This window comes from Dermacentor albipictus, chromosome 1 (assembly GCF_038994185.2).
Source record: "Dermacentor albipictus isolate Rhodes 1998 colony chromosome 1, USDA_Dalb.pri_finalv2, whole genome shotgun sequence".
NCBI classification, from domain to species: Eukaryota; Metazoa; Arthropoda; class Arachnida; order Ixodida; family Ixodidae; genus Dermacentor; species Dermacentor albipictus.
The window spans coordinates 64,743,631-64,756,654 of NC_091821.1; the positions used below are offsets into that span (position 1 = coordinate 64,743,631).

At 46.0% G+C, this 13,024-nt stretch overlaps 1 protein-coding gene across 2 annotated transcripts in view; it reads right to left on the minus strand.

Annotated features, from left to right (window-relative positions):
• Window positions 1–9,060: 9,060 nt before the first annotated feature.
• The window catches only part of LOC135912485 (cytochrome P450 4c3-like), a 48,834-nt gene continuing 44,870 nt past the window's right edge, over window positions 9,061–13,024 (minus strand). For both annotated transcript variants that reach the window (XM_065444926.2, XM_065444925.1), the window contains exons 10-12: window positions 12,957–13,023; window positions 12,668–12,847; window positions 9,061–9,995 (exon numbers count right to left, since the gene is read on the minus strand). In XM_065444926.2, the coding sequence (XP_065300998.1) occupies window positions 9,838–9,995; window positions 12,668–12,847; window positions 12,957–13,023 (405 nt within the window). In that variant the 3' untranslated portion in view covers window positions 9,061–9,837. The remainder of the gene's footprint in view (window positions 9,996–12,667; window positions 12,848–12,956; window position 13,024) is intronic.

Consider the following 13,024-nt stretch of genomic DNA (forward strand, 5'->3'; position numbering starts at 1 on the left):
CGACGTCACGCTGACGTACCGGCGCTGGGGTTTCAACGCGAAATTCAAATACTGATACTTAGACCTTCATTTTCTCATCTAATAATCAAACTACTTTTTTAAACGACTTGCTGCAGGGTTCCCAAACAATGCTTTTTTAGTCTAAACTGATGTATTGTTTCACTTTAGTGTGCCTTTAAGGCGACAGCCTTATATGCCCTATGAAGGGGAATATCCGGCGAGCGTCCGGCGCTCACATCGGATGGCAAGAAAACCCACGTGACTAAGTGATGACGTCACGTTCCCGGCGCTGCACCTGTTGCGGCTCGCACCGCGAAATCCCACGGTGAATAGCCACAGCATCGGACGGACGGCTCACTCTCAAAAGTAGATTAAGGTGGATTAAAGTGGATTAAGGTTGGTACAAATTAAAGCAAGGTGGATTAAGGTTGTTTTAATTTAAGGTGATAACATGGACAATTCCTAATGCTTACGCATTCAGATCACTTAGGGATACTTAACTATCAATGTTGCATGTGCCGCCAGCGGTAATGGTATCAGGACAAGGCAAAAACAAGCACCTGCGCATTGCGATCTCATCCATGCAACGATAAGAGCTATGAAATGTATCTGTTCCAAACGGCGGCGAGAACAGGAAGCCCTGTTTTGGACGTGTTGATGTTTCGTCTCTACGCTGCGTGCCGCCGTTGTCAGGACCAGTCCGAAGCGAGTCAATATAAAAAGTCGCAGTTTCGCCGGAAAGGCGAAGATTGCCATAGAAAATTAGCACAGAGCTTTACGAAGTAAGTAAGGGTAGTAGTTTTATCAGGCGTGTAAACTTCGAAACGTTCACTTACTAATTGAATTAACAAGCATGGTGTCACCGCGCACAATGAAACATGAACACAGCGCAGACACTCGCAGTCAAAACGCTGGTGTGAGCAAGCGCGGCAGCAGTAGCGAACGAAGTGACCGTGCCGTCTATCGCTTCAACGCAAGAGCGGCGAGAACACAGCGCGCAGAAATGCATCAGCTGTCTGCAGATCCCTTTTGAGATACCTGGAAACGTGGGCCGGCATGCGACGGAGGCGAGCGCCAGCTGGAGTTAATGGAAGGAACCGGGCGTGTCGCTCCGTGGCCCCCAAGACGCCCATGGCGCCGGCGCGCGCAATATGGAAGACGCTGCGGCCGGTCTGTGAACGGAGCGGCTGGTTTGTGTGGGTGAACGAATTTCTTTGAGTATTCGCGCAACAGAATTATGTTTTCTTGATAGCCAAATTGCAATCCGAGAGCTATCACGTCTGTAGGTTGTGTGCAAGTCGCAGTTTATGATTTCACCGCTACGTCCCCATTCCTCTCAAGGACTGACGCCGCGAGTCACCTTCGCATTATAGCACGCACGATCTCCTTAGCAGAGTGTAATACCGCACATACAAGGCGCACAAGACTGCACAGACTAAACCCGTCACTGCAACTCAGACCTCCGGCCGGTCTGCACCGACGCGAAGCGTCTCTTCTGTGTCGGTTGTGGCTTGGAGTTGCCTTCACGAATGCCTACTCAGCACTAATTGGAATGGCTGATAGTCCTGCATGTCATGTTTGCGGATGCGAGGAAAACATTGGCCACTTATTGTGCCATTGTCCTCAATTTCAAACACAAAGACAATCATTGTCTAACGCATTCAGGAAATTCGATGATCGTCCTCTGAGTGAACGGACATTACTAGAACACCGACCCCACCGATCATCGGCTCAGAAGGCAGTGAAGGCACTTTCGTGCTTTCTCAGAACGTCTGGTTTGCGCGAGCGGCTTTAACTCAAGCACTTTGCATACTCGTCTCTACACCTTCTCTCTCCTTTCTCTCTCTTTCCCTTCTCCCTTCCCCAAGTGTAGGGTAGCCAACCAGGCTTCTGACTGGTTAACATCCCTGCTTTTCTAAATTCCTCTTTCTCTCTCCTGCGTATTTTAGCTTCCGAAATTCAATTAGTTTAGTCAATTCCTTGCATCATATTGAAGGCCTGGGTATACGAGGTTCGATAATCTTTTTGCCAATGCGACATCTGACGCGAGATTTTTTGCGACATGGGTTCCTTAACTCTGTCGCATTAATACGGCGTGCGCGACCGCGCGCGGCCGTGGAAAGTACGCACTTGTTGGTGGAGTCAAAGAAGTCCCCTCCCCTTCCTCCCGCTTTGCCTCCCCGCTTTCTCCATAAATGGCGCTCGAGATTGAGCCGCGAGCATGGCCGCGACCATCAGTTTCCCTTGCTCCCGGTCGCGGAAGGCGCCCCCTCCTTCCCTCCCATCCCCCCACGGCCTTTCTCGCGACAGAAGCCGGCGCGCTTGCTCTCCGCTTTCTTCGTTCGCGCGCGCCTGGTTGAACCGCGATCGTCGGCTTCCCTCGCGTGCTTTCAGTCGCACATACCGCGTACGACGCGCGGTGACGGTTTAATCGCCCTTGGACTTTATACGAAACGTCACGGCGACGGCGACGGAAAAAATGCGCCTGGAGTGTCCATATAATTGTTGTCGCTATAAAACGCGGTGACATCGGGCTATGTCACCTCCATTCCTTGTTCGACCCGCTCTCGTCAGGTTCACGTAAACATAGTGAATCACAATGAACGCGGGAAATCCGACTTGGATCAAGGCGCCCCTCATGCCATCGCGGCCACGCGCCGTGACATCGGTGCGCACCGTGCGTGGCGAGATCGGGGGCGCTCTTGTTTCCAGCTTGTGTAATCGGGGCGCAGCAGGAAGCCAGGCTAAGGAGCTGGTGTTGGAGGGGAGGAGTATGTATGTGGAGTTGCTAAAGGAGGAGAATATTACCCAGCGGAAACACTGAAACAGTCCTCGAGGCAGTCAACACGACGTCGGGTTGAGAAGCAGCCCTTGTGCATTCCCAGGTGCTCGCCCTCACACGACCATGTCCAACGCTCCTTATCTTCAGTGACCTCAACAAAACCGGCGCACAATTAGCATGCCATGGACGATGAACTAGGCTGTCACCTAGGCGGTAAATTTGAAACAAGGCGAAAGAAAAAATTATGGGCACTTTGCTGAGCTAAACTGCGATAGGTGAAAGCCTGTCTATGAATGCCTCTGTAGGTGTCGACTGAACTGTTCTCCGAATGGACGCCGCTGTGACCGCGGCCATGGGATGCACTCGCAGCCATATGGCTGCAAGGTTTGTCGCCTATTTGCGCGCACCCCCCCCCCTCCCCCCGCATGTCCGCACTCTCCCACGCTCTCACACGCACTCTCCCACTCGTACATCGCTACTGGCATGGCGCCTCCTCTCCTTGCTCCCCACGCCGGTGATCACCGCTTTCCTGCGTCCACCACGGACGTCGCCCGGACACTCATGAGCCACTAAAGGCTTACGCATTTAAAAAAAAAACAACGTATGTCCAGTTGGACGAAGATTGCGTAAAAAGTAGCCTGTTTAGATTCATTGCTAAACATTCTGCACATGTGACCTCGTGATAATTCTCGTGAACGAAGCGATAGGCACAGAAGTTGATTTGACAATATTAATTTCGCAAGGATGAAGATACTGCTCCTTTGTCGAAACGAAACCACGAAAACGCGAAATTTATTAAGATAAAAGTATTAAAAGCACTAACGAGGCAAATATGAAAACCCGAACTTTCAAAGTTTTGCAAATATATTGTGTGAGTCGTACAAGGTCTGCACAAAGCAAGTCATTGTTCCGAATGAATACGCTGCAGTCGACGGGGAATATGAATGCCTAAGGGCAATTCGAAGACGCGCAGAACGGGCTTACCGCCGCAGTGGAAAACTAGATGACTACAAGATGGCACAGAAAATTCAGTCAAATTCGCGCAGACGCTTACAAAAATTAGGAACGAGAAGATGGCGAGAATACTGCACGTCGTTGTCTCCGTTTACTCCAGTTCCCAGAATATGGTCCGTTGTGCGATCTTTTAGTGGTCCAGTTACCCAGAGCCATCCCTTCCGAGCCCTTGCCGTAGCTCGAAGCACTCCGGAAACATCTGTTGCTGACGAATTCTGTCAACTTATATCCAGACCGGGAATTTCATATACTTGCCTACAATTCGCAAGTTCAACAACACCAGCAGACCAGAAGGTTCGTGCATGCTTTATGTCACAACATCCTCAACTTGACTGTGAGTTTAGTTTAAATGAATTGAAAAGTGCTCTTTCGTCATGCCGTACAAAGAAAACCGCAGGCCCAGATGGTGTTACGTATGTGATGCTAAAGAACCTAGGTCCAGTAGGAAATATGACTCTTTTGGAGATATTTAATGATATCTGGTTAAAAGAGACCCTCCCGGATTCATGGAAATTAGCTCGGGTAATTCCAGTGCTAAAACCAGGAAAGACCCCACTTTGCCTTGACTCCTACCGACCCGTCAGTCTCACAAGCTGCTTTTCCAAACTAATGGAGAAGATGATAGACAGTCGATTGCAATGGTGGTGTGAACACACAAATGTGTTTTCCGACCACATGACCAGATTTCGACAAAATCGAGGTACAATGGATGCAGTATTAGACATTGCCACATGCGTCGAACATGAACGAAGTTGCGGAAATGTGACAATAGCAGTATTCTTAGACATTCAAAGAGCATTCGACACTGTAAGTCACATACACGTCCTTGCTGGTATGTTAGAGCTTGGCCTACACGGTCGAACGCTGCGCTGGGTATCAAATTTCTTGAAAGATAGAAAAATATTTATGGAAACAATTGAAGGAGAAAGTAATTATCACAGCATCACGCAGGGCGTTCCGCAGGGCAGCGTTCTCAGTCCGTTTTTATTCAACTGTGTCATGGCAGCCTTGCCACAAAAACTACCGTCTGGTCTACAGTATTCTGTGTACGCAGATGACATCTGCATATGGGCCTCCGGATCTCATATACAAGACATTCAAAGAACGCTGCAAGAGGGTCTTGATAGTATCGACACCTTTTTAAAAGAAAGAGGCATGAGTCTTTCATACGCAAAGACAGCCGTACTTCCTTTCACTAGGCGACAGCTGAATAATTTCCAACTTACGCTTAACGGGCAAAGTTTGATGTTCGTGAAAGAGCATAAATTTCTTGGAGTTATTCTTGACCGCCAGCTAACATGGGCATCACACATCCGCGCAATTGAAAAGCAGACCAACGCAGTAATAAACGTACTTCGGCGACTCGCTGGCACAACGTGGGGAGGATCAGTCTCTTCGCTACTACAAGTTCATAATGCACTCATAAAACAAAAAATTGCTTACTCGGCCCCTATTCTCCATGGATTATCGCAAACTTCCGAGGAACGTCTTCAACGTTTACTAGCAAGGGGGCTACGAGTGTGTCTTGGGGTTCCGCAGGCTACCTCGAGTTCTTTAGTAATTGCTGAAGCTCGTCACCCTCCATTTCCAGTCATACGAACGGTTGAAACATGCCGACATATTTATCGCATCTTAACCCAACATGAGAAGCATCCATTAAACCTCGCGCTCACCGAAAGAAACAAAAGCAAAATTCACGATGTTGTTCGAGAACATAGAGCATTGTTACCAAGATTTGAATTATGCAAAGTGGATGTTAGTTACCCTCCCTGGATGTTAACATGCCCTAAAATAGAATTATCGGTTGACGGGATTATATCAAAGAGAGACATGTTCATAGTAGCCGCACAGCAACTAGCACTCTTCCAAATTTACTCATTATATCCCCAGTACATCCACGTTTATACAGATGGTTCGTGTCATAAAAATTCTTCGACTTCAGCATTCGTCATTCCACATTTAGCGCTAGAGCAAACATTCAAATTATCCCGGGAGACATCTTCCACCATGGCAGAACTATTTGCAATCCTGTGTGCTTTGCGTTTCATAACATCAGAAAAACATTCGCAAAAATGGGTTATCTTTAGCGATTCGCAAGCCGCTCTCACATTACTACAGAGCAATAAGAAAAATTCTTTGAACACTTCGCTATTGTATGAGACGCTCAAAGAACTTACTAAAGCAAACGCAATGAACCACGTAATTGCATTTCAATGGATACCTGGGCACTGCAATATTCCCGGTAATACTGCAGCGGACGCAGCTGCGAATCGAGCGCACAATAACGCAGAGACGACCAATCTTCCCCTATTGCGTAGTGAGGTCCGTCTGATCCTGAGACAGATTTCTTTTCGCCTCAGTAAAACTACCTGGTTTGACCAACAAACTAAAAACTCGGAATTATACTCTATAGACCCTTGTATAAACTTATCAATGCCGGAAACTCTAAGAGACAACAGAAAATTTGAAACATTGGTACACCGACTGCGTCTTGGTACTGCATTTACGAAACACTTCTTGTGCAGAATAAAACGTGCCTCTAGTCCGCAGTGTTCTTGTGGCCACCCAGACGAAGATGTGCATCATCTTCTCCTCGAATGCACGAAATACGCTACACAAAGAACGGTACTGCAAGCTAATTTGTGTATATTAGACAGAAGACCATTCACTCTTAAAAAGATACTTGGCCCATGGCCAACTGCGGGCCTTCAAAAAAGAGCACTTCTTGCTCTGAAAAAGTTTTTGGAGGACACCAACATTTTGGGAAAATATTAGGTACCCGATATTCGAATACGCTAAATGAGTTACATAAATGTTGTTCATGGTCCATAATTGGTTTATGTGATGATCGCAACTTTTACGCGATATGTATGATTCTGTTTTGTACTTGCAGTGTATTACATGTGCTGTATGTTTTGGCTGTTCAAAACATCTGTCTTTACATATGTGTACGTGGACTGAACTAATGCACAGAACTTTGCGACTCATGTACTGTTGGACCGTATAGTTTTTATTCACACAGTGTTCTACTGAGTGTTATATTTTGTGTCACTATTCACCCTTTTTACGTCAATTTGTTTCGTTTGCCAAGTGACAAGGAGTAGCCGGTGCCACCATAAAGGCGCCAACCTCTCCTAACATTTCACTTCAATAAAAAAAAAACGAGGCAAATAAACTGTTAATGAATGCAACACTGTATTACAGATGTAAATATGTATGAGTTGTCGAGATCAACATGTAGAGCGAAGCTTCTCTGACACTAGGAACACTTAGGCAGAAATACATTTGCAAATGGTGTGTCTATAAAAAGCAGAGCCAAGAGGCGCGGTCTGCATTATTGTTCGAGAAAATGTTGTTACTGCTTTGGCAGTGAGAAGAGCATACGTGGTGATCATTTTATCGCGATAGCAATTATATGAACACTCCAGGTGCATTTCCGCCGTCGTCATCGCGGTGACGTTACGTATGAAGTCCAAGTGCGGTGGAAGCTGCGTATGGCGCGGCTGAGCGCAGGCGTGCGGGCCCTATCTTGAAAGCGATCTGTTGTGGGTACAGATTCTAGGTGAGTCGAGGGCTGATAGCATCGTGTGCGCTGTGTGCTCGCCGCTTAGCTCGCGTTACAACGAGTGGCAGCACGAAGGTCAATTCGCTCGCTGCTGCTGCCGCTCTTCTTGACGTCAGCGTTTTGACAGAGTTTCCGCGGTCATCGAGTGAGATGTGTTTATGTGTGCCTGTAGGCGCGTGACACCATGCTTGTTAATTTTGTTAGTAAACAAATTTTGGCAAGTTTACATGGCCGATAAAACTACTATTCATACTCCGTAAACCTGTCTAATAATTCGTTATCGCAATCGATGCTTCGCCTTCCGGGTGAAACAGCGACTTCCTACGTTTTACGAAATTTTCGAAAGTCGCTTGTTACAGATAACACAATTCTAGTCATTGAGCTGGATTATTCAGAGAGGCGAACATGCACAACAAATTGAAACACATGTTGAGAGAATTAACAAAGTTTCATGAATTAACGTTTTATTTTTACCTTGCGGCACATATGCTAATTAACTCATTGTAGCCGGTTAACTTGCAAGGCGATCAACTTGGAACGAATTTCCAAATGACACCAGTTTGGAGATATGCGCCATCCAACTTTGCCGTAAAAATGGACTGCTGTTCTATTAACTTTCTTTATTAAAACGCTCTTTTGTGCGTTGAAGCACAATAATAACTGAAACGCCTATGGATTTCGTCCCCGATTTGGGAAATAATATCTCGCAACTGGTGTTCTTGGAATTCACTTCGAAAGGATAAGTCTTGCAGGCTCAGTGGCTACAGTTCGTAAACTGTGTTGCACTGTTGAGTAATTAATGAAAAAGTGAAAAATTGTTAAATAAAAATTAATTAAAATGTAATTAGTACATTTTTGTTAATTCATTGATTACGTGTCTCAATTTCTCGTGCATGTCCACCTATTCGAATATTTCAGCTTAAGAATATTAATTACGCTATACTGGCGATTTTTGAAAAATATGTAAAATTTAAAAATGATCTCCCCGCTTAAGTATCGAGCGGAAGAGGAGCGCAAAGTTCCCGCAGAGACTACAGAGGTAAGCGATGCGTACCGAAGTGGCGAGGCCAGAAGCGAAGCGAAGGGCCGTTGAGATAAGCACGGAAGAACGACAGCTGCCAGCCAGGCGAACCGCCGCCGAACAGGCCGCCGGCACTAAGGGGCGCCGACTGGAGGACAACCACTTGCGGGACACAGACGTGTGCTTTGAAAAGCACTGTGTCTAAGAAGAATTGGGTGCGGCGTGTAGCGTCTGCGACCGCCTGTGGTTCCGATCGTACGACGTCAGGGTGTGGCGACGTGCGCATGTGGCGGTCCTCGAGCGTTTCCCCGGTGGAACGTGAGTTCGTTCGGGCTTTGCGCCAGGTGCAGGGGAAAATGCTTCAGAATGACTTGATAACCATCGAGGATGGTTGCTGCCGTAATTAAAAAAGAACACCTAAAAGGGAACGTCAGGGAGACAGAATTCGGCAATGCAGAGAGTGCGTAGCTCGCACTAAACCAACAGCAATCGTCCTAAGTATAGATCTTTCATCAGCAGCGTCGAGAACCATCTTGCGTAGCAGCAATCTGCAAGGCAGAAAAGGCCCGGCTCCCAACTCCTCTGTCGAGTTTCTTCTCGGAGTTTCTTCTTCTTATTTGTTTAATTTAAGGACTACAGTGTGTGGTGATGAAATTGCACGCGTACATAAATAAGCTGTGAACGTAGTTGCGAACCGATTTTATTTGACATACAGGTACAGATGCGCTGGAGTCACGCACTCCTGTGTGCATAATAGTGAAGCCGCCAGCGACGTTCCTGCAAGAGGTGCGTAAAAGGAGCAAGGACACCTTGGAAGGGACGGGCAAATAAGGACGAAAATAATCAGGGTAGACACAGCCGAATGTTGTGAACAATATCCGAATAACCAGAGGCCGAATTGACAGAGCTTTTCGCTAGTACGTGCGCTTTGCTATCAGCCGGCCACCTTCTCTAATAATATCTCCTGCACCAGGATTGGCTGAAATTTCCTCTGAAGAACCATGCTAGCGCAAGAACTTTTTGTGAATATGGGGCCAGGTGCTCACTTAGATACCATCTGAAACAAGATGCAGATGTCATGCCATCTGTATTTCGGGTACTCGCAGCATAGTTTGTTAGTTTAAGGCGACGGATTACGATACGTTTTGAGCCTGGTGTTTAGGGCATTTATGAAAGTCCCGCGTGCTTTTATATTTGTCTTGTCATTATCGACTATCAGCACAAAACCTGGTATTTTTCAAATTGCAATGCAGCAGCACGTAGGCCGAAGGTACCAGCATATATCCGCGCAGTGTAGTCGTCCATGCCACAAGTATTTTATCTAAGGCGTAATCTCTCTCTCTCTCTCTTTCTCTCTATCTCATATACGCGTACACACGCACGCACACGCATATACACAGACACGCACAGACGCTCAACGGGAATGGGAATGTTTCCTCCAACTCATCATGGGCATCATCTGGGTGTGAATTGCATTCTCAAGCCACTCTTTGGCCTAAGGACCATTTCGGAAACTACGTTGACTTCATCCCGCTGATCGAGTGATTTCAACTTGAAACGACGTAGTATATTAGCGATGACAATCTTCTCTTCTGACAAGGCAAACTTCTGACCTGCGTCGAGAAAAATGAAAAAGCAAAGTACAGATTTCGATGCCGTTTTATGGAAGACCACAGCATTTAGTGCAAGTTAAGTTAGAACATATTCGGTTCAGAGCCGGCGGTATTCTCCTCATAAACGTCCACTGCAGAGGATCCACAAATCGTTCATTTCTATTTACTTTTCGGAAAGACAGTTAGGCAGCTTCAAAGGCGAGGCATTACTGATTGAAAAAAGAAAAAGAAAAGCTAATATGAGAGAGATATATGGACAGTTCGTTTGTTACTAGTGAGCGCAACAACGGTGTAACAAGAGGAAAACAATTCGCTCTAAACTCAAGTGTCTCGATGAAAAAAAATAATGGCTTTATTTAATTTGAGAACTGATAATTATGGATTCATCACATTTCTGCCCAAGGCAATTCACAACATTTTTGTGTCTTATATGAACTGTCAGCAGCACCTTTGCTGATTGATGAAATTTTGTGCCCCTAATCTGGCACAGTTGGCTATGAGCGACGCTGTATATCAGGACGTCAGATTAATTTAGACCAACAGGGGTTCTTTTCACGTGCATGCATATAATAAATATAAGCGAACGATAGCTTATTTGCATTCTGCCTTCCATCATGATGAGGCCGTCGCTGACCGGGGATCGAATGGAGCTCGTGCTCAGCAGAATGCCGTATGGCCACTGAGCGAGCGCAGCACACTAAGGTGCCCTTTATTATGTGAGAAATTTAAGTGACTGATCACCCGCCATCGCTTCTTCTCGAGCACTTTTCCTTACTGACATTGCAGGGACTGTATATTCCATTCCCCCTTCGTCAGGCTCGCTGTCTGACAAAGAGGATATGGCTTCGTCAAGGTCGTTTGAAGGTCTCACAAACCGAAATTCAAAGCATTCTGCTTTATGAATCATATCAGGAGGTGTAACATATCATGTAGGTTTTCTTTGATTAGTGATTAACAACGTATTTGAAAATGAATTCATTGGTCAAACAACTCCAAACAATGATACAACCAATTGTTGGCACCATGCTCTATCTGCACTGAACGCGTACGATGAGGCCTCACCGACTTGGAGAATACAAAACCCGCGAGATTTCCATCGGAACACAGACAAGCGGGATGACCTGGCATCTCTGCTATTTCATAGTCTGACTAACGACGCTGTACATAGTGTTAGTACAGCGTTGTGTAGATGTGAAGTTTTAAGTATTGTCAGGCGTTTTGTACTAAGCTATCAACTCACCGTGGAGAGGAGGTCTCTAAAGTGGCAGAGAAGCCAGGTAAGAGCACTTCACAAGCATTGGATTGCATTACGTGCTTTGGGGTACTTTGTTGGCAAGCTTTGGGTTGCATTGCATGCGTAGGTGGATAAACCATTCGGAACAGAATGTTACGTGGGGACGCTGCCAGTATTAGCGGTAGCTGCCGGTAAGTGTTTTGCCCTTCTGGACGCAAAAATGCACGACATCACATTGAGCGAAAAGCATGCCTATCAAAGTGCTCTATGGATGGATGGATGGATGGATGGATGGATGGATGGATGAACTTTATTGTCGTCCTTTAGGGCGCCTGTTAGCCCGCAGCGGGCCGCTCCCACGTCGGGAAAGTGACCACATAAAAATCCACCGGATATGTGTACAGAGATGGTCAGATAGTAAGTCCGATACAAGATTGCTGGCTTACATGGAGCTCACGTTCCCGAGTTGTTCAAAATCCGCTAAACTTCACCCAGGCGCGGCTTCAATGTGCGCGTTATTTCTTTTAACTTCGATTTTCATTTGAACAGTTTTGGTGAGAGCAGCCTCATCTGTCGGGTAGTACTGAATATCTACGTTTGCCACCACAGCCGTTTACTATATAGATCAATGAAATGACGGTAAAATGACAGACTCAAACACATGCAGATCTCAAGAGTGTGACTGAAACAGGCCATACATAAAGTTTTAAATCACGTATATGGTTCCATTTGCACACTGACACACATACACCTATCAGTTGATTCAAGAATAATTCTGACTTTCTCCACTGAACCACCGCGCTAACTCAGTTAGCGCTACTCAATAGTGCTGCTCAGCACATGGCTACAGGTTTTATTCTAGGCCACGCCGGTCGCATTCTGATCAAAGTGGAATAAAAAAAAAACAGCTTATGTACCGAGCTTTGGGTGCATGTTAAAGAACCTCAGGTGGCCTAATGAATCAACCTCTATACGGCCTCTGTCGTAGACATTAAACCATACCAATCACTCAACCGTCTCCCCTTTTTGCACAGCAACATACTGAGACGGTCACATGTGACAACAAATGAGTGAGAGTGGCAGCCTTTATAGGTCGATGAGATTTTGCTGGTGCCATTGACTTCGCAATTTACTTTTCTCTTCGCCTGCCTCTGGGGCAGTAACCTTTCCGTTCAGCTCTCTCTTTTTCTTTTCTCAGCCACCTTCCCTTCCCTGTTACACCGTTTGTGAAGTACGACAGGGCAGATATATTGCTTCGAATAGCTTTGCTACATTTCTTCTCTTATTCTTATTTTTGCTCAACCGCGCTTCGATAACTCGGCAGCTTTGACCAACGTGGATATCCTTCATTAAAAAATAGGATTGTTTATATTTACTCCGACATAATGTAATTCTTGGTTTTTAACATAAAGTTTTGTATATATAGCATATCTCTTACCGATGCAGTTGCGAGGACCAGCGGAGAAAGGAATGTAAGCGAAAGGATGTCTGCCTTTCGCATTTTCTGGGAAAAACCTTTCGGGCTGAAACTCCTCCGGTTTTGGAAACACATTCTCATCCCGGTGAAGGCAGTACACAGGCACTCTCACAATGGTGCCCACTGGAAATGTTACGGTTCCTGGTGGAGGTAAAAGCAGATCATAAGCATAGCCTCAAACCAATTCTTTGCGGGTAAAAACGAGTTCACTATGACCGGCAAAATATAAGCAGGGTTTAAAATATTATACCAATCTGAAATGGTGCCTCGCATGTTCTCGTCATGAAACTGACAGATGGATATAGTCTTTGTGCTTCC